Below are 23,717 nucleotides of genomic sequence, written 5' to 3' on the forward strand. Positions count from 1 at the left end.
TAATTGATGGTATATTTTTTGAACGATCATATGCTCACATAATTCAGTGAATTTATATTTTAATAAATATAATAATAGTACACCTACAAATATATCGATTTTTAAATAAAAACCAAAAATAAAATATTAAAAATTGTAGACTAAGGTCACTAATTTTACGATTGTGAGAAGTTTTTCTATTCAAACTGATGGTTTATTTTAAAAATGTACTTAAAAAAAAATTATATTTACTCGATAGATTATAAATTGTTTGGGTAATGTAAGTGCATTGTAAATAATAATGCATATAAATAAGTGTTGTTTAAAAATCGTTATATATCTCAAAAATAATTTTATATCCATATGCAGCTACTCGAGAGATAATATTTTCGAGTACACAAAGTTATTATTAAAAATCAAAATATAAAAACTTGATATTATTTATAAACTTAATCATGTTGACTGTGTTTATTGCTCACATTAAATATACAATTTTAATTTTCCCTTAATATTGAGTTGATGGTCTTATGAGATTATGAATGTTATATTACTTATAACTATTTTACCATCGATGAAAACGAATAACGTAAAAATGTATAGAGTTTAATACGATCAATAACCATACACAAATCATCAAACTTAAAATAGTATTTTCTAATTGGGATATAATCAATAAAAATACATCCAAATATATTTCATTATTAATTTATTATTTTACCGTCAAAACTTTAATCCAGAGATCTGCCATAGAGATTTAAGACACAAATTCGACAGTTATAGTTATTGATGGAGATTATTTTTTATTTAAATTAATTATACTCGACAATCGCCATCGGGGTTATGTGATTTTTGACAGTTTTCATGATAATATTATTATAAAATAACAAAAACTTTTTTTTTCTATATCTGCTATAAGGATAAGTTTACATTTCAGTTTTAATAATATATTTAAGTAGGCATACTTGTATTCGTTTGTCCATATGGCAAAAACTGTAGTGGAATGATTATTATAATAATTTGATAATAATTAGAATAAAATGTATTAATACATACATACATACATATATATATATATATATAAACACAATATATTATAATATTTTAACTTATACGTATATCACTTGAAATATCAAGGTATAATTAGATAAAATAATCATTGACAAAAAAAAAAATAAACCTCTTGAATAAAATTGTATATATAACGAGATTTTCGATATTCAACTATTCAATAGGTAATAAAATATCATTACATCGATCTACTTACAAAATATATTATAAGTTTTTCGACTAAATCATGTTTTTAATTTCATGGATTTTATCTGCATTTTGCATTGCAATAGTATTCAGTGCGCATATTAATGAAAACGACCCGAATAACTCGTCTAAAAATATATGGGCTGTTCTCGTTGCTGGCTCTCACAGGTGGATGCGGTATCGACATCAGGTAATATAATAATATTATTATTGTTCCAGTGATCCGATTATTTATTAGTGGAATCACTAAAAAAATATAAAAATAAATATTTATAGTTTATTAGCTTTAACACCTTTCCAACAGGAAATTATTTATTGGGCTACGCGATCTAATGAAAAAATAAAAACGTTTGTACTTATCTACATATTTTAGTACCTAACTATTATATAATTTATTTTTACAATTTTGTCACGGTCTTCACGTAATATTATATTTTCAATTAATAATACATTTGTATAATTTAACTTTACCGATTTAGTTTCAAGTATTAACGAGTTTACGTCAATTTAATACGTGGTATACTCGCACTAATATATTATTTTAATAATAATTTGAGAGACCACCTATAAATAATATTATACTGCAAAATCATATGAAAAGTAATTACTTAGTCATAGCTATGAACTTATAAGCACAGATGTCAAAAATATGCAAAATTAAATTGTATATTTAGAATGATTATGTCTTGAATTAAATGTGTATGTGTATCCCATTAATTTTGAATTAAAATAAATTAGGTATTAGGTATATTAATTAAGTTATATTTAAATGCTTCTATTAAAAAAAAAAAATAATTAAAAATAGTTATTTTAATTGTTAATTCAAAATACGTTATTCTTGGATAACATTATTTTTCTGTTGTAATAGTGAATTTTTTAAACATTAAATGTAACTATATATTATTTTCCACCGAGACAAGATTAGTATAATTAGAGTCTAAAAATAATTTTTATAACATATTTAAATTTATAAGCGGCATTTTTATTAATCAAATTTTTCATTATTTCAGTAGTCAGTACGATGTAACTATTATACATGTTATATTTATTATATTGTATATATTGTACACTATATATAGTACCAGTATGGTAAGCTTAATTATATAACTTAGTACGACTTAGGTACTTAGTACTTCCTATTAAAACTATTACATAATAGTAACAGAAATTGAATAAAACATTTTTGCTTTAAAAGGTATGAGAGGAAAATTATTTAAGCAATAATATTTAAATATTTTAAGTCGTTCTTTTGAATAATAGAAAAAATAAAATGTAATTATTGTATTTTAACTATGCTACCGATGCATTCGATATACCATGTTTGGATTATTTTTATGTACCTATTAATTTAAATAATAAATGTTATTCAAAAATAAAATAATTAATAGCTATTTTTGTTTACTAATATAAAGTTGTCCATTTGAGTTTCCATTTAAACGAATTTTGCATTTATGCCTTTAAGTATTACTTATTAAATGTAGACTTATTATTGTATGCGTGTAGTGATGATGGATACAAATTATACATAGTTAATACATAATATTTTTAATTAAAAATTATTTAATCTTAATCTTAACTGTGTTTACAAAATAAAAATTCATCTTTTATGTACTTGGCGTGTTTATATTAGCTAAATACATTTGAAAATATTTGTTAACATTTAACAATTTCGTGCCGTATTTCATTTATTGAGATAATTTTTAAGTCTGTGACACGTAATGTGTAGTATATGCTTTTTGATATGTACTATAAAAAAATGCTAATTTTGAACAACAGACGAATACATTAAGTAACTATGTAAATGTGTTATGATTATTATATATTTTTTGGTATAAACACAATTGGTCGTTTTTATTCAACGACATTTTTCTATTATTAGGTATCATATTATGTATGAGATGACACATAAATATTAGCTCCATTTAAAAAGAGGGAACATATTCCTATTTTGATTAATTTAATATTTAAATATACAATTTATTAAATATGATTTATAGTAAGCGGCTGGGAAAGAAAAATATATTAAGAAACAAATAATTTACGGCTAAAAATAATAGTGTCAGCTGAAATATTTGTCTGCTAAAATTCTATTAGCAGAAGTAATATATTGACTAAAATACTTTCGGTAGAAATATTTGTCGGCTAGAATACTGATGCTGAAATATTTACTAGTACATATAATGGAACCTAAAATACTGTCAGTTAAAATATTTGTTGACTTAATTACGTTTCTGCTAATATACTTTTAAATTAGTTATTGTTTAGCAGAAATATGGATAGGACATAATTTTCGCGTTACCATAATATTTTAAGAGGACGACAGTCGACAGCGCAATACTTCACTACTTTTTTCCCTCACTGACTTGCGTGCAACATACAAAATGTACGTTTAATGTAACCAAACTTGTGCTATTAGATTTAGTATGAAAGTGAATTAACCTATTTTCAAACTTGAAGTTAAGCACGTTATCTGTCTTTGTACATTGGATTTTTTTTACGTAATTTCAATTTTTATGCAATATATTACAATTTTGAATTTAATATTAAACATATTATTTACATATTAAAAAAATTCATATTGTAACGAGTTCGAAATTCTCGGAACTTTTTAGATATATATTATAATATAAAGTATAAGCACTTAGTACAGCATATTCAGATGTTTCAGAGTCCTCGTTGAATTCAAGACACCTTCATGCCCCAGTCTCACACTTATCTACACTTAATAAAACTAACTTGTGTTAATTAAATAAACAAACTATATTCAATCATTTCAAATCTGTGACTCGAAAATACTGAAAGTATGTACGTGCTATAATATCTTGCTTATAATTACAATATTGCCATAAAATCATTGTACAAAAAGACATAATGATAATGTTCTTAACTTAATGTTTATTTTAATATATCAATTCACTCTAATACTAAAGCTAAAAACATAAGGTTGATTCTGATTAATGACAATTTCCCATGTTTTCCTTGGGTCTGAGAAAGGATATGAATAGTGCAATAACATCCTCTTAAAGCGTAAATGTTTATAAAGTTAATATAATCCTTAGTATAAATGTCCTAAACACTATACTTGGTATGCCGTACTCATTTAAAAATATAAACGAAGAGCTAGTTATCAATATCGAGGAAATTTATTCTTATTAATTCTTAGGTATTATTCTTGCATGCGTTGCAGCCTATAGGAACAGTGTCGTATTTTGATATTGAGGGAGTGTATTCAAATTTCGACCCCCTCCCAGAAAAAAAAATATCCTGATGTATTAGTATTTTACTCGTGTCTATTAAAACATTTATATTCAAACTGCAAAAGTGGAATTTTTAAGTCAGGTTTACAGTTTATCTGGAATATTCAAAAATTATTCAAATTTCATCGGGTCATTAAGCGATATTTTTAAAAAAATAACCAAAAATAAGCCACGTTTAGGTATACCTATATTAAATTTAATAGGCCTGTTTCATTTAATTCGCTATCAATAAAGTGCTTTTAGTAGAATTTTTATGTCAAACTAAAAAATGAAAATGAAATTACGTAGTAAAAAAATATTTAGTTGAAAATTGAAATTTACATAAAATGTGTAATATAACATATAGTTACATAATACAACAGCCGTTGAAAGTTTTAAATTTACCATTCTATAACAATTATGGTTTATGAATTATTTCGTCAATAGCTCTTAAACCGTTAGGCATCGGTATAACTAGAGGGGGTCTAGGGAACTGTATTTTTATTTAGTCCTCCTATAAGGTTTTAATTTTTAGCCTCAATTAGCCTTCAAATTATTTTTAACTTTGGTTTTCTAGGACTCTAGCCCTTGTAATTATTAATATGATCTATAACTGTAATCTACTTGTATATTTGATTAACACTGTTTTTATCATTAATTTTACCTATTAATGACAACAGTATTCCTGTCTAGTCTACTTATCTAATTTATTGATGACTATACATAAAGAATCACTAACCACTGACCAACAACTAATATACGCTTGAAATGGTGTATAAACACCATTTAAGTTTATGAATACTTAGTTTTGCTAAAAAATTTAATAATTATTGACTTCGTTAAAAATTGAATTTGATATGTCAAGATAACTAGTTCAGAATTTTATATATTATAACATAATATGATTGCATTTAATAACATATTTTTCAGTCCAACGTATGTCATGCTTACAAAATACTAAGAGCAAATGGCATTCCAAAGCACCGTATTATTACATTTATGTACGATGATATTGCATACAATTCAGAGTAAGTTATTATTTTACTAAAAATCTAATATAGTAATAGTAATAAAGTGAGATATTTAAAGAACTGTAGGAATACAAATTATAAATAGCCAAAATAATATCCAAAAACAAAATAAATAGATTTGAGTTTTTAACATGGTTGATGTATATATATATTTAAAAGTGTATTGTCTATGATTTTTGTTCTATGTGTTTTTGCACTTCGACAAAGACGTTTCTCTATTCTATAATACCTATGAGTAATTTTTGAGTACAAAATAAAGAATAATAATATTTAAGTACTTACCTACTAATGTTTTCAAATAAAATAAAATGTATTAAAAAAGATACCATAAAACTTTAATAAATTACATATAAATTAAAAAAACTATTATTATTATCTGTAACTATATCTTTCCATTTCATTAGCATTTATTGTTCCGAAAAAAAAAATAAAACATGACAATAACATAATAATACTTTATTTTTACTCGACACGAACAAATATAATGATTAACACCAATTAATGTGTATTTACAGTATTGTATAATACGTATCTTATAATTGTATTGTTTTTAATATTACCTAATACAACTCTAAAATAACAATTGATTAAAATAAATTATTAGTAAAACAATATAGGCCCAACATTTTGATTATTATAAACATGTTTTTCTAACAGGGTAATAAAGATTGTTGTATTACAATTTTTTTTTTAAATACAAAATAAATTGTTTTTAATGTTGTTTGATTCGCTTTTTACAACTTTATTATTACTTTAATGAAAAAACAGAACAAAAAGAAGATACATTTTTAATTTGTAATGTTAGAAGCCGTAAAGTTTTCGGTACTCAGTTTATTTTACTGGGCGTTACTTGATCTTACTAAGTACTTTTTACTTTCAGTTTTTGAATTGAAAAAATTATACAAATGTTTTTAATTATAAGATATTGTATTCATATACTATATTTGTTTAAAACAATTAATTTGAAGTTATTTCACTGGAAAATCGTAATCATTGAATGCGTAAATCTATATAATAAAAATACTAATCAAAACTTGTCAAGTTATATTCTTAAAATCGTGTTACTATTATAAACATTTATTTTAAATCATTCAATTCAGGCATCTAACTTATCTCAAGATGAATGATTGATTTTCAAACATCCAATTATTTTTGAAATACCGAACTTTTTTTTTTTTTAGAAATCCCGAACCCGGTGTGATTAGAAACGAACCAAATGGTACAAATGTTTATGAAGGTGTACCAATTGATTACACTGGTGAAATAAGTACAGTTTTGCAATTGCTCGTTGATTCATAAATAATATAAGTTATTTAAATACAATATTATAAGTTGTATTAAAATTAATTATATTTTATAGTTATATATTAATTGACAGAACTAATTTTATTTGAGTAAAATATTATTTTTTATTATATTGATTTAGTATGTATTTTTACAAGTAAAAAAGTAATAAGTAATGATTTTAATCTATAGGATGTTAGAAAAGATGTATTCTTAGATGTAATTCAAGGACACGCGGATAATGTAAAATACATTGGAAGTAAACGAGTGGTATTGAGGTAAGTTTGGTATTATATTAGAAATATAATATGTATACTTTATATGACATTGTAACTAATCTCTTATTTGAAAAAAAAAATAAGCCATCAATACCTATAGGAGTTTCACACATTTAGAACTCTTTATTCCTCCCCATAAAGTTGCCTATTTAATTAATGTATTGCGTTTAGATAATAAAAAAGATGAATCTATTTACAAACGTTTACAAGGTGTGTGATATAAGTTGTTAAATTAACGTTTGTGTATTATTAACTCGAATTTCATTAAAAATTCAAATTGAACACGATAAATAATTATAAAACTCTTGAACGTATTTTATAATAGTTGACCTTCCGCCCGAAAACCATTATAAATTCGCGAGAAGAAAATTCAATTTAGGGTTCCGAGTGGAGCTATGGGGTATATTCACTGTACAACGATTGTGTGTCATGTGTCTTTTTTCTAGGTTTATTTAGGAATTTTAAAGGTCAAAAAGTTTAATGTGTACCGAATTTATAGTTTATATAGATTGAATGTAGATAATACAGATAGTACAAGATATAAGTAACTAGTGATGAAATAATAATAATAATTATTATTATTATTGTCTGGTATAAACTTACAATAATTGTTTTATCGAAATATTTTATGACGCGTATACAAATTTAAAAATAATTCTGTTAGGAATCAATAAATTTTCGTTTAATCTCTTAAAGATTCACTGGCCATATTTTAGGTTCTAAGCTGAGCAATAAATGTATTGGTTTACTCTTGGTACAATGTATATTTAATTTTTTTGTCAGTTGATCGCATTTTAGAGGTATGGAAACTCTTTGATCAATTTTAAGGATAGATTTTTGTAGAAAATTAGATTTAATTGGTGCTTCGTAAAAAGCAAAAAATGTTGATTGCCTTAAAACATAACCGGGATAAACGAATGAAATATTACGAACACACAGAAAAATGATCACACACTACACATTAGTTTCACAAAATAGATTTTTTTTTTTTGTTATAATTTAAAAATAAATAATTGTGAAAATTTGAAATGTTTGCTAAATACTTATTAACAGTATTTTTTACACTTAATTTACTGATTTAATTTTTGAATATTTTTGAAAAATTTATAGACATTTTACATTTTAAGTTTTTTTCAATTTATTTTGATAAAATTATTCTTTTTAGACCAAATATCTTGTGTTTCAATAGACAATTCACCATTAAAATTTATTACAGTACCTAGTAAAAAAAATTCAAATACAATTTTTTTTAAAGCGTTTAATACGTTTACAATGCATTCAAAGTTTGACAAAATTCACTAAAATCACAAATATATGAAAATTATTTTGTAGTTAAAATTCATATAATTTAATTTTTTTTATTAAGTTTAGAAATTTTAATATACTTATAAGGTTTATAAAACTATTAATTTGTCTTTAATGGAGTAAAAATAAAAGTTTAGTATAAAGTCATATTAACTTTTAATGCGCATATGAAAATCAAATGTTTTATGTTATTGGATATTTGTAAGAAAAATAACGATTTTAGTTTTTTTTTGTAATTAAAAATATATTACCGAATCAAAGAAATTTAAAATATTTCACTAATAGTTAAATTATAATTTATATTTATAAATAATTTTCTAAATAATTTTTTAGTAAATAATTAAAAGTGTTATACCTACTTGTATTTTTAAAAGATATATTGTATTTTTTTCATTTTTATTATTCAAAAGATTACAAGAATACTTAATCATAAAAAATGTAAGAATCAAAGTTAGGTTATTAAATTATATTATATTGTTTAATACACATAAGATAATTATACATATTTTATACAACTAAAAACTTAAAAATTAAGTAGTTATATTTAATAGTATAATAGTTTATTGAAATAAATTATATTTTTAGTACGAATAAAGACAATATTTTCATTTTCCATACTGGTCTTGGTGGCCATGATGGATATGTTGAATTCCCGGATTCTGGCGAAGACACCGATTTACACGCACAAGAACTTGTATCAACTTTTAAAAAATTACACAACCGTAATAAATATAAAAATGTAATAATATTATAAATAAATAAATTTTTTTAAGTTAATTTTAATATTAAAATGTAAAGGTTTTAATTATATTTCCTGTTTTAATATAGATATTGATGTACTTAGAATCGAGTCATTCTGCTGCTATGTTTGATAACCATACACTTCCTCATAATATAAACGGTATGTTTATTAACATTTCTTCTGGTAGGATAACTTTTTAATGAAATAATATTTTAATAAGAATAGTATTTATAGATATAATAAATAAAAATCTATATTTTATCGTTAAGGGTCTACTAGTATTTAATTTACAAACAGTATTGGTTCTGGCAATATTCAAATCAATAACCATAATCAATAGGTAATGTGCTGTTTTTTCTTAGTTTAAGAATGTCAAGATGTTAGATGAGTTGATTTTATAAGAATATTAATGTTTTGTTCACAATAGTTTTTACTTATAGTTAATATTGTTATTCTGTATACAAATTTTAAATAAATAATTGAATTTAAATAAGTTTACCTAATTTTAATTTTTATAGGCTATATACTTTTGAGATTGAGAAAGTACTATAAGACAGCGTTAAGAAGTTAATTTTATTATTATTCTATAAATATAACTACCATTATTGATATCTATTTTGATAACAGTTTTGGCGATTAGCGCTGGTGGACCAGACGAAGATACATGGGGCACATGGTGCGAAACAAACATAAAACCATGTCTCGCCGGTTTGTTCTCATATGCTTGGATGAATTATGCCGAAAACGTAATATCAATAATATATTCATTCGCGGTATTCAAATAAATTGATAATTTTTTGTTTTATTTTTTTATTTTGAATTTGCATAGAATCCTGATGGATTAAGGAAAAGTCAAAGCGTGTTCGATCATTTCGACAATGTCCGAGATATTGTAGCACACACGGGTAAAGAACACCCTCAACTCTACGGTGATTGGAATATCGGAAAGTTACCGATTAGTCAATTCATCGGTTACAAGAATCGCAATTCGTCGAGTTCAGAAACGGAAATAAAACCCATCAGTGGCGTTTCCAAGCACTATACGTTCGACAAAGATATGATAATTAAAGGCGATGCGACTGTGGCAGATGAACATGTCCCTATTGAGCAAAAGGTAAATTATTAGCGTTAGACGTAATAGTTTTATGTAATTCAAGTGGTCCGTGAGGAACCAATTTGCCAGAATAGTTCGTCAGCGGTTCATCATGATTAAAATCCGGTTGTCAAAAGTATCTTCTATTATTTATTAATAATTTAGGCATATAATATCTAAGTTTCGAGTTGACCTATTAGTTTCCGAAGAGCAAACATTATTTTAATCAACGAAATATGATTAGCGTAATATGCCTTTTATAATATCGTCACTCTTAAAGTTATAAAAATATAAAATGTAGCAAACTAAAACAAACTATAATATTTACAATTATTATATTATATTATATAATTCTATAATATTATATTTAATTGTTGGAGTGCGATATCAAAATATAGATTATTTTTTCCCAATCAATTATTAATACACCTTATAGTTATACAAAGTACTCTTGGCAATTGGGTTAATTTGTAATGATAACATAATAATATTTATTTCTCGTCTAACATCTTTAACATGTATGATAAATTGTAAAATTAGAATACTGTTTCGTTACAGAAAAATATCATGCAAGCAATATTAAATAATATTGTCGAGTTAGTCATTCCAAACGAACATATTAGGAACACGATTTTGAAACGAGAGCCAATTGACATGCACCAAAATCAATGTTTCGATGACTTGTTATCATTGTTTGATGCCAAATGTACTGATTCGCAGAAGGATGTAAGTATAGTACGTTTTTTTAATTATCCGTTATTTATTAGCAGATGTTAGAATATGAGTCAAATTAATTGCTGTTTTTTTTTTGTTTAGGACAATGTGAAAAATCGTCAAGAGAAATTTAACATGTTAGCAAAGTTATGTGATGTCGATGTTATGAGTATTCAACAGATGACGGCTGCCGAAGCCATAGAAAAAATATGCACTTGATTAGGTTTTATTATTTCTCATAATAATAAACATTATTTCACTTAATTTGATTATTACAAATGTTTACTTTAGTAGTGACGCAATAAGGTTAAATTTTAAAGCGGTAAATTGACGGCCATCATATTGTTTTAAATGCATCAATGATAAAACGTGCGAATAGTAGCTTTTTATATTATTCGATGTAATTTACTGTGCTCATCGTTCTAATAGTTTCAACTAAAATTATTGTTATTATGTTTCACCTTTTATTATTGCGTTTCTGTGTATTAAAAATAAAATTATATACTTTATTATATTAATGAAAATGTGTTTATCGTTGTTATTGAGCGATGCAGTTATATTATTTAGCTAAAATGGATACTTCAAACGTGTAGCTACTAGCTATTATTATTATTATAATTATTATACAGAAAGAATAATTGTTGTAAATTATTAATATTTTTAATCGTCTAATTAAATAGATTTATAATATTATGATATCAACGACCAATATGGTGTATTTATTGTACAATAATTTTACTATGGATTGATTGTACGAGTTGTACGACTAATAAACAACTTATAATATGTTTTGAATGTTTTGATTATAGTTTACAATGTAAATTGTTACATTTGTTAATATGACGTACAATAAAATAGCACATATTAAAAGATTAGTATTAGATAAAATAATTTACTTAAATTAATTTTGTATTTTGTAGAATAATATTTTTTAAGTAATTTTAATTATTAAATTACGTACTATAACTTTTAAACTATAAGAGTTAAGTTTTATTAGAATTGCTCAATTCATGTTAAAATATAAATCAAACTAAAGTAGACCTTTATAACAGCCTAGTATTACAACTTACTCTCAAATTGTAGCTACTTTTATATTTCCTTATGCTATAATCAGTTATTATATTATTATGGTTGTAAACATCATGAGTAGTAGGTACACCGTGGGATTAGAATCAAAATGGGCTATTTCAAAGTTTCAAATTTCTCTCGGGTATTTTGAGCTGTTATATTATCTATCTATATTCGTAATGACTATAAATTATAATGAATGATTTTAATGATTGTAAAATTCAAAAATTGACAAATTTATATCGTGTTTACGCTTTAAGATTGTTCTAAGCTAAATTTAATATAAACAAATGATAGTATAAAAAATGTAAGTTAAGATCATAAAGAGAAAAAAGTTCTACAGCTGTAACCTTTGGGTGTTAACGTACGAGTATTTTTTTTTTTACTCAGTCAAAACTTTTTTGTCCTGAATTCAATATATACTTATAGTGAAACAAAATGTGATTGAAAAAAGGTGGATAAAAAGTAAAACAATATTATATTGTCAATTATATAATTTGTATTTTGTTAATAAATATCGTACTATCCCGACAATATAGTTATTGTATATTTCAATATTTTTACTATGGATAAGTATAATAAATTAATATGAGATAAAAATTTTTGATTCTTTTATTTTATGGATAGGTTTTAACACGACCTTTGTTGTTAAGAATGGAAAGTTCTATTTAAATAACTATTAAATAACAAATATAAAAATTGTGTTGATTTAGAACCTCTCATTTTTCCATTAATCTAACTAATTCTCCAAGGTAGTTTTTTTTGTATCTTTAATTATAGATCATTTACTAACAAAACCATACATCTAAAAAAATTGATTTTTATAAAAAACCCATCAGCATCATAATTTGATGCTGACAATTTGTTACCGCATGAAATAATTAAGTATATTATATATAAAATAACGAAAATATGAATTAAATTTTATTTCCTTGATAAACTTATACATATTTTATAGTACAAGTTCACAAAAATAAAAATGAATATTTTAGTATGGCAAAACAACGTGTATGATAATTTGAATTTTGCATACAATTATGAGTGTTGAAATATTATGATTGTTTATTAGAGTAGCCGAGTAGGTGATTGAACAAATCGATTGGTGTACCAACAATTGTCCAATTATAGTATATTAATATTGTAAATGAATTATTGACCATTAAAAAAATATTTTAAAATTTGATGATTATGAAATGTATCAACTTTACGAATAGACAATGTATTGATGTATTGGTTTTAAAATTGTATGTTTTTTGTTTTTATCAATTTTTTAAATAAATTAGGGGTGTTCAAAATGTTTTATGAAACAAATTCAAAATAATTTCTAAAAATAATAAATATCTCATTAAGTTTGTGTATGAATTAAAAAAGTAATTTTCGTATTCCTTTCTTAAAATATGAAATAAATTTATTTCATTCATCAACTCAACTCGTCTTGAATTCTTTTTTTTTTAATACAACGTTTTTGTCGATTGCTTTCAAATGTATAATACTTGTTTAGCAACTGCTCGTGTTGCGAAGTAATCTAAGCGAGGCAATTGTAATAGTATCCACTCATTGCATTCTTTGTCCACGATTCGTTCAATTTTTCATTCTAAACCATTTTACATTATTGTGAGTATCTTTCAATAAGAACAAAAATCGTTCAGAAGAAATATTTCAAAATATTAATATATGATTATACAATATTATATTATTATATAGCTGTATAGTATGGATGTTTTGTTGACTTTATCTATGAATAGGTAGATACTATTGTAAATATTGTTCGGTGAGTACTGAGTAGTTTATGTATACATACGAGTATATCTCAGCAAGTGGAAAATTTCTATTTCTCTCGTTTGTATCGACCCTCAATTCACGGGGGCGCGCATGTTTGATCGGTAAATATTTATTATTGGATATTGTTTTGTAGCACTGACATCAACAAAAACAAAGTAAAAATCCGAGAACATAATATGCTTAAAAATATGTATGCTCTGTACGATAATAATATTATGTATTATGTACATAATATTATATTTAATATTAAAGTTTGAATGATAGATAATTTTAAATCGTAACCTTGGTAACCATTAATAACGATCGATAGAGTTAAACTACGGTTATCGCTTCTAAATAGTCGGTAGTTATACACATTATAAGGTATACAATTCACGAACGGAAATTAGTTTTTACTGTACGCAAACGAATTGTCTAACAATACAATGTCTAAGCTGAAACAAGATTTACTATCAGAAGAAGAAACAGATGAAGACTTTATGACAAGAATAACTCAACCTAGAATATGGACAATCTTCAAATCGGAATTCATTTTTCAAGTATTTATTGACGAGCGATTCGACGAAATATTAGACATGTTTAAAGTAATTTATTATGATATTAATCATATATATTTAAGATGAGCATTAAAATTATATTTTTATTATCAAACCTTAAAATTTTTAAGGCGTAATTTAGTTTACCTATTAAAATATTATTTTCATTAAAATCAAAATTTTAAAGTTCATATCCGGATTCAATTATTTTCTTATAATAATTCTATTGCTCAGAAGTAATTGTAGAAGTTGAATATATTTTTATAATATGAAATCGATTTATAGTAGGCCAAGCAAAAATATATTCTGTACTATGCCGGTAAAAATACAAAATGTTAAGAGAGCGCTACGTCTGTATGTGTTGTCTTGCCGTCTTACAAACTTACAGTGAAGTACCATATTTATGTACATAATTTCGAATTTTGGCTAGGTAAGCTTTAATTATAGGAATGTATTCTATAGTGGTGTTGATCTAATGTTTTTGTGTCTGGTCTTTAAACTTTATTATACATCCTCTTTATGATATATTCAAGAACTTTGATTTATTTTAAGCGCATATTTTTTCATTTTAATATTAAAATATTAAAATAATAATATTGATATTACTATATTTTTATATTCTAATTATATGCTTATGGTTTAGTGTAGGGAGGACAATGTCAAAATATAACTTTGATAAGAAATTTAATTTTAAAATGGGTTAGTTTAAAAAATATGTATGAAAATTAATTCTTATGACAAAATTTGATTTCTATTCTGGTTTTAATAATGAGGCATTTATATTTTGCGGATTCAGAAAATGTATTAATTTGATTTTTAAATTGACTTTGATGAATAATAAATATCTGTCATTGTCCAAAAACTAAAAAATAAAATAAATAATTTTTTAATAATTAAACAACTTAACGTTTTATTATTAAAACCTAAAAATAATATTCAATCGTAATACTGTTAGAATTTTAATAGGTTACTTACATTTATTCATTTTATTGATTAATTTCTAAATTGATAATTTCACGGTTATAGATAATAATATGTAGCCATTGTTGAGATAAGCCCGTAATATATCTTACTTACATTAATGACATTGATCAAATAATCTTAAATTCATCTAAATGTTACATTGGCCCAAAGTTATTTAATACTTTGTTAAAAAAGTTTACGTTTTTCATTTACTACCTATGTATTTTATACTAAATTTTAACGTAGATATTTGATGATTATAATACAATTATTTACGTAAAATAGCGATTATCAAATTATTTGTCTACTATAACTATAGACTTTGTCAGTTAACTTTTCAATAATACCGTGTTTTTATTATGACTAAGCAATGTTTTTTTATTTTTGTCTTACTAGTATTCACTGTATTTCGTTTATAACATACTGATTTATATATATATATATTACATTAAGTATAAAAAATTAAATTTGTCTTGAAAAATATATTATGTAACAACATATAGCTGTACAGCGTATAGTTGAGTTTCACTAATCGAGTCATGATATAAGATCAGGCCCCGTCTGGATCGCTGAAAGTCCGGATTACACGGAATGAGGGAAGCTTTGACATTTCTATAAAACAAGTTTTAGATGGGTATATTAAAGTTAATCTATTCACCATAAAAATTATATTTTTAGTCTAAACATTACATGGTTACCCTAATTTTTACTAATTGATTTAGGATCAAACAACAATAAATTATTGACTAAACAATGAATCAATTAATCGGATGTACAATATAGGTACTATACAGATTCCAAATTAGTGCTATTAATTTTATTTATATACAAATATATCTGTTAATAAACTTGAAGATTCATATAAAGATAGATTATTAATAGATTATTTTTATGGCAACTAAAATTTAATCGATATTATTAAAAATAAAAAATAAATATTTTCAGAATGATAAGTTTATCTATTTATGTGTTGTATATTATAATAATAAAAACATAATTAAATAAATTAGAAAAGAATAATCATTCACCTTTTATTTCAGAATAATTATATTTACGAAGAATTATTATGTAGTTATAACTCATTGTCTTCAGATCAAGATTCAATTGATCAATTTTTATATTTGGTTAAACATTGGATCTCGGATACTCTATCATCAATTGTGATTGAAAAAAGTTCCGGGAAATGTATTGGAATAATTGTCTGCAGATTTTGTTCGATTGAAGATAACTCGTTGGAGTTTAGTAGATTAAGAGTAATTAGACAAATTAATTTTACTTTTATGGCACCAACCAATAGTATACAATGTTATAGTTAATAATAAGGTAATTATGTCAAAATTAAGCGTCTATTTTCTTCAACATTTTCAACGTTCAGAAATATTTGTTCAAAATGTGTTCAATATTATTTTAACTTATTTATAAACATTAAAAATAAAATTATACGAGTGACAAAATGAATTTTTGATTTAATTTTTTAGAAAAGAATATTTTTTGGAGAATTTTAATACATTAACATCGAATTTTGTAATATGGCTAGCTACGAGTATTTTAAATTAAGATGGGCGCAGTGTGATTAACAATTTGTTTAAGTTAAAATGTTCTCAAAATTTAAAACGAAAAATAACAATTTTAGTTATTATGTTGTAATTTGAAAGATAATAACCGTATGACTTTAAACTTTTCATAATTTTGTTTATTATTATTTTCCATAGGTATATAACAGAATTTTCAACACATATTTAAACTAATTTTAATGCATTTAAACTAATAATTTATTCAAACCGTTCTAGTGCGTACGTACAAGATATGCCAGTAATATTGACTTATAAGTTAATAATAATAATTTATGTCGTAAATAATACATATTATATTTTAATAAAAACTGATAATAATATATTCCATGTTTTCAGAAAAAATAATAGTTCAATCTATTATACAACTAATAGAAAACATAATTTAGGTATTGTAAATTGAAATATAAATAATTTATAAAATATCCTTAGAAACAAATGCTGTCACATACCGCCGTTACTACTCAGAATTTTTTTCTCAGTGATTTATAATTGAGTTTATAATTAACACATCCAATACAGTGACCTACTCGATGACGACGTACACTTTTATACATACAACTCGTACAACGGAGCTATTTCCCAGCATTTTACTTTATCTTTGTTTGAATGTATTATGTATACATATATATATATATATATATATATATATATATATAAATAAAAAAATGTTTTAGTTGTACGAAGGAGAAAAATGGAATATAATACAGAATTTCAAAAACTACTTAAGCCAAAAAGTTGACATTTACAAATATTACAAAAGTGTAGCATTTTTCAGAGTTTATGCTTGGTTTATTCTTCCTCCATATAGGGGTCAAGGTAAGTATGTTTTTTTTCAATAAAAGGTAGACCGTGTTTATTGGTCATTTGTAAATGGCATATCCTTTGTAAGTATAATATATTGGTCGAACACTTGAACGAAATATGAATTTGTATACTTTGTATACTTGAAGAAACCTTCCTGTAAAACGATAGCGTTTCATTTATTCATGTACCTATTACAAATTATGCGTGCTTAGTTTAAATCGATTCAACTAATATTTGTTTTACACAGGACTGGGTAAAAAATTATTGGAGTGTGTAATCAATCAGCAGTTACCTGAGATGGTGCATTTAGGTTGTGACGTAATTTCTGGAATATTTACTGACAAAAAGAGTCAAGGAATAGCGAGTTCTTTGGGACTGAAGACGCTGTACGAGGTTAATTATACTGACTGGGCTAATCAAAACAATGTCGTTTTGACTGAAAACATGAAAGCTGAAAACGCGACAGTGAGTGTGATGGCTTGTCAAATAAACAAGAAATGAGTACCTACCTATTTATGTCATAGTAGAAGTAGAATCGTTTTTATTTGGATACAAGTAGTTTTTAATTTTAATAAGTACCTATTTAATTGATTTTCTTTAATTTAATTTATTTAATTGTGAGTAGAGATAAATAAATAGTTTAAAATGGATTTGATTTCTTCGTCTTAATTTACACATTTAACGAATTCTGATGTGTGAATACACCGAAGATAATGATTATATTTGGTTTTAGTTAATCTGATTATAAAATACCTAACATGCATTGTTACAACTTATAATGTCAGAAAAAATTGTTAATATGTTAGATTTTGAAAAATCATCCCCTTGATTGAGAAAATGTTGATGTCAAAGTTAATATAGAAAATATTAATCTATTATCCAATCGTAGGGTGGATTTTTTTAATGTATAAATTAAAAAGTACATTTAATACCACATATTAATACATTATAGTTCAATAAAATCAACTACTATTGATTGATACGATAAAATGTGAATACAAGATATAGATCTTAATAGTGATTTTAAAAAAAAATTACATAATTGTACTCACTTGATCTTTTAAAAAACTGTATTTATTACTTACATTTGTTGTACATTTTGCTGGGCAATAGTATATCTAATTTGACTCATCATGAAGTTTTTATTGCACATAAACCGAAATAAGTACATTGAAAGCGCTGTCACTAATACGATTGAGAACTATTACACATCTCAATAATAATTGGATTTACATTTATCCTTAAGCACACTTGTCCATATACACTCGAGGACTGGTACTAATTGAGGTGCACTGGAACTGAAGTAAATCGAGAATAGTATTATATATTTGCTTATTCTTTCCCGGGAAAAGTCGGGTAATACTGCCATTGTCAAATAGGCTCTTTTTTGGTATATGGAAAATGTATAGAAAGCTATACATGGAAATTGCATAAATGCCTAACACACAAAACCACTCTCGTCCTCAAAAACCATAAATATGACGCGACAAATTCATTGTACAAAATATGTATTTTAAATTGCAGAATAACATGTTATACTGTAGTATTTATATATCAATAATAGTAACTAAAATAACTTTTTCCAAAATGTATAAAAAAATAAATCGAAAAATCAGTCCATTTATTGGAATATTCTATGATCTAAATTTTACAAAGTAATTATAGATGTATTTTTCTAATACATACAAAAATTAAAATGTAATTATACTTTTTCGGTCATTGTATAATAGAATAATGAAATTGCATAAAATTATATAAAAACATAGCATAAATATAATATTTCCGAGGTCTTCAAATTTAGATGTTTAAATTATACTCGTCAATACAACAGATGTCATTATAAACAATGTATACTGTTTTATATTATCATCATATTGTACTTCTACAATACTACAATATATTATTATAATATTATACTAAATCATATTTTTATTGATATTTTATAGCTAAGTATAACAAAAAACCCATTAAATCTATTGTTAGGAATTACACTAACTATAATATGTATTTCCATATAATATCATTTAAATAATTGAAAACAATAAGTTGTATGTTTTTGTTTTAAGTAGATTTGTACATTTACTCCATTTAAATTTTACATACACTTTTCGGAGCTTATAATAATTTTGCAATTATACTAAAGTGTACGGAATTATTTGAGACAATTTTTCGAATGTAAAACTATATGACATATTGTATGACATTACCTATTCATTTTATTTCTGTGAATGCAACCGGAAAAGATTTATAACATTAAAATGCAAACTACTATGAGAAGTATACATATTTCTTCCTAAGAAAAAAAAACTAATTTAATAAACTAAAAATATTGTTCCAAGAAATTAAATCATGTTGTTTGTCGGTCTATGGTGATAGAGTATTTTTCATGAAAATGTCTTCAAGAAAGTGTCTAAACAAATTGATAAAAACAATTTTCTTACCGATCAATACAAAATGTAATATTTACTTTAAACTATTTTATATATCAAATATTTTTATTTGTATACTGCATTCTATCATTCTGTAAATAGGTGATTTTTATTACTTTTATTATTGTGAATAGGATTCAGTATAATAATTATCCAATAGAATATAAAAACTATAATAATAATATTAATAAGCTAATACAATAATAATTTATTTTACCTTGATTGTACTTATTAATTTATCTATACTATTATATTATAGTGTTATAGATTCATGTATTATTTTAACGAAACCTTAAGATTATAATATCATAAGATAATGGAAAAATAAAATCTCGACACAAGTGTATCGGAAAATCCTACCCATAATGTCGTATAATTATTGTTATAATATTGTAATATTATAGAACGACAAACAAACTTTCTATTTTATTACTACACGTATTATATCTTATTACATAATTCTTAAAAGCTTATACTACAAAATAGTTTGTAATAAAATTGCTCTATGTATATCATATCATATTTATATATTTTTTATCGATCTGCACATTGGATTTTATTTATTTTTTTATAATATATTATTATTACTATGATTACGCCTATAAAAACTACATGCGTTTTCTATAATTTATCAATAATGTATCAATATTAGTAATTACATATTAAAATGCAGAATAAATTGTATTTTTGAATTAAACATGGCGTTTTACTTGAATTAGCTAAATGTAATAGTATGTTTATGCTAGTTTAAGATGTTTGTTTAATTTTCTGAAAAATCTGTCTAGTATTAATTATTTGTTTTCTTATTACAGAGTATCTACGAACTTATTTCACATATTTTAGAAAATTAAATAAAAGATTATGCTATTATATCTAATAACATAAAAAGGAAATTGTAAAAGTTTACTATTGTTTATTTCTAAGAAAATCTCGTTAATTACTAGTAAAAATTTGAGTTTATTAAATACTGTATATAGGCATTTATATATCTCATTAAGGTTTTGTATAATTAACTTAAATATCAAATATTATAGAAACTTATTTAAGAATTTAGTTCAAACTACATACATTCAACTAAATACTTAGGTAATCACTCATCGCACTAGTAAAATCACCCTAAGAGATTAAAAATACAGTCAAAAATAACTAAATAATAAATTTTAATTGCTTTATAAAAATAGTTATACCAAAACATATTCTACAGTAAAAAATAAGTTATTATCTTCATAATATTTTTGAATATCATTAAAATATAAAGGTACATAAGACTATTTACAAAACGCTGCCATAATCACGTAACATGGGTAAATTACAATGTCTATTGTGAATATATTATTATTCTCATCTATCCTGCAGGTAACAATGGAAAGATGAAAAATTATATTTAATTAAAATACATTTTAAATTGTTAATCATCACGACATCAAATACAAATACATGAAATGAAAATCACATGTGTCAGAATATTATGTATTATTTTTTAAATCCTTAATTCGGTTTATATCTTATGTTTATAGACTTCAATTTAGATTAGCGCGAATTTTAAATTAAAAATATTATGTTTATTTCACACTCAAATAAATTTGTTTGAGATTAATTTTGTGTTAGAACTGGAAAATAAGTATTATATTGACTTCTTAATGACTAAAGATGTATACATTAAATAAGTACCTATATCTCACTTGTCTAATATTCAATGTTACTATGAAAATATATAATATAATATATATTATTTCAAAATATTAAGCTTCAAATTATATATAATATGTATAATTTCCATCGACACGGACTCTTTATTTAACATCTAGTTAAATATATTACATATTTTATAAATATTCAAATGATTCATTTATACAGGTAATAATATATGTATAGGGTAAATTATATTATAATTAATAATTAATAATCGATAATTTTTTTTAAAAGCTTTTGATTAATATTTAAAATATTTTTTTATTTTTTTATTTTTAATTGTTCATTTGTATAACATGTAAATACACTGTATATATGAGGAAGGTTTCGTTTATCATACAACACTAATTTTTTGATAATTATCTTTACACTATACTTTTCAATAAAAATTTAAATTATTCAATGAAATAAATTATTTGAATTTCTCTCTTGCTTTTGAATTTATTAATAAATTGGCTGTATATTTATGAATTATAAATAATAATCGAATAACTGCATAAAATTATAATAAAATATTGCTTGTCAATAAACGCTATATATTTTTAAAAAGTAACAAACAATTAATGCAATAATAAGTTATGATAAATAGTTAGTAAATTAGATATCATGTAAATTACTATTTCCAATCTAAGCACAAAGTTCTGAATTATCAGCATCTTGTATTGAATATACAGAGTTAGTATATGAATAGATAAATGATATAAGTTGATAACATTTTTTTTAAGTAAAAAAGCTTTAAAAAATGAATACAGTATTCCTCATATGTTTTTAGTATGTACAGTAGTTCACAAAAACTTAAGAAACTTTCTTATAGACATTTGGAGTTCAAATTTTGACGCCGCTGAATATTAAAATTAGAAATCTTTTCATTTTAAATATGTTGTTATAATTCCATAACAATAAGTCATAGCGATAATTTTTGTTGTCTATAGTCTATACACAATACAATTATCATAATATTTAACATAATCTCCTAATATTTATATGTGTGATTATAGAAATATTTCATAATTACCATTAAAAGGGAACTAACGCTAAATACTTAAGTACACCTTTCTACACGGTATATTACAATATTGGTGTATAAATTAATGACAATAATAACAATAACTTTACTGTGTATGTAGCTTACAATAAATGATTACACTTATATGGGCAAAGATTACAGAAATTAAATAAATATATTATGAGTAATCGGGGCATCGATTGAAAGAAGAAAAAGAGAGAAAACGTAAAAAAGGGGAAAAGTAGATAACCGTGCTTCTGTATCTGCAGGTTTTGAGAGAGTTTGAGGAGTAAGTCATTGGAATGGACGTGTAAATTTGAATTAAATGAACAATTATTGCATACGAAACGCGATTCTGAGCAAAAATTATTTGTCTGTCTATGTGATAAGTATATTATTTTATAATTACACTTAAAATTACTGTTAAAGTAATTACTTACTATTATATAGTAACACAGGTTGTTGAATTATTTTTTGCAGAAAACAGAGCATTTAAAAATGTAATTGTGTGTATAAAATATAATAATATACGTTAACAGTTTCAAGTATATAATTTCCTAGAAATTTAAATAGAATATTTATTCTATAAAAAAAAATACTGTGTTTATATATCATGTTTTTTTTTTTTTTAGATTTGTTAGTTATAGTATGAACTACTTATTATTTTCTAACTTTTTAGTGTTGGACAAAGAAATTCTAGTATGTTAATATTAGTTTGGCGTAGTCGTAAAAAAGGTCAACTACCAGATACAATTTTTTTTTTATGTTATATACAAATTTAAATTTGTAATTTTATTTTCCATACTTTTGCATATTTAGGTTATTTTAACATAATAATCTTAGGCCAACAATAAGCCCTGCAGTTATAAAGTGTCATCATTGGGTGGCTTCCTTATTCAAGTTGTATTATACAACTTATTATGTCTACTGATATAGATTGTATATTT

The 23,717-nt window shown here is 23.8% G+C and overlaps 2 protein-coding genes across 4 annotated transcripts; both read left to right on the forward strand.

Annotated features, from left to right (window-relative positions):
• The first annotated feature begins 1,226 nt into the window (after window positions 1–1,226).
• Window positions 1,227–11,561, forward strand: LOC113555503 (hemoglobinase-like). 3 transcript variants are annotated; one of them, XM_026959852.2, is made up of 10 exons: window positions 1,227–1,423; window positions 5,400–5,497; window positions 6,682–6,772; window positions 6,977–7,062; window positions 8,953–9,106; window positions 9,196–9,268; window positions 9,737–9,855; window positions 9,939–10,223; window positions 10,761–10,937; window positions 11,019–11,560. In XM_026959852.2, the coding sequence occupies exons 1-10, from the start codon at window positions 1,274–1,276 to the stop codon at window positions 11,133–11,135; spliced, it is 1,350 nt and encodes a 449-aa protein (XP_026815653.1). In that variant the 5' UTR covers window positions 1,227–1,273; the 3' UTR covers window positions 11,136–11,560. The 3 variants fall into 3 exon arrangements, with proteins under 3 accessions (XP_026815653.1, XP_026815651.1, XP_026815652.1); XM_026959850.2 differs by lacking the exons at window positions 6,682–6,772; window positions 6,977–7,062 and having other exon boundaries at window positions 11,019–11,561; XM_026959851.2 differs by lacking the exons at window positions 6,682–6,772; window positions 6,977–7,062 and having other exon boundaries at window positions 10,761–10,928; window positions 11,019–11,556.
• A 2,579-nt stretch (window positions 11,562–14,140) lies between these two features.
• Window positions 14,141–18,144, forward strand: LOC113555504. The gene is made up of 4 exons (XM_026959853.1): window positions 14,141–14,350; window positions 16,306–16,518; window positions 17,514–17,655; window positions 17,891–18,144. The coding sequence occupies exons 1-4, from the start codon at window positions 14,192–14,194 to the stop codon at window positions 18,142–18,144; spliced, it is 768 nt and encodes a 255-aa protein (XP_026815654.1). The 5' UTR covers window positions 14,141–14,191.
• The last annotated feature ends 5,573 nt before the right edge of the window (window positions 18,145–23,717 follow it).

Source organism: Rhopalosiphum maidis, chromosome 3 (genome assembly GCF_003676215.2).
Source record: "Rhopalosiphum maidis isolate BTI-1 chromosome 3, ASM367621v3, whole genome shotgun sequence".
NCBI lineage: Eukaryota > Metazoa > Arthropoda > Insecta > Hemiptera > Aphididae > Rhopalosiphum > Rhopalosiphum maidis.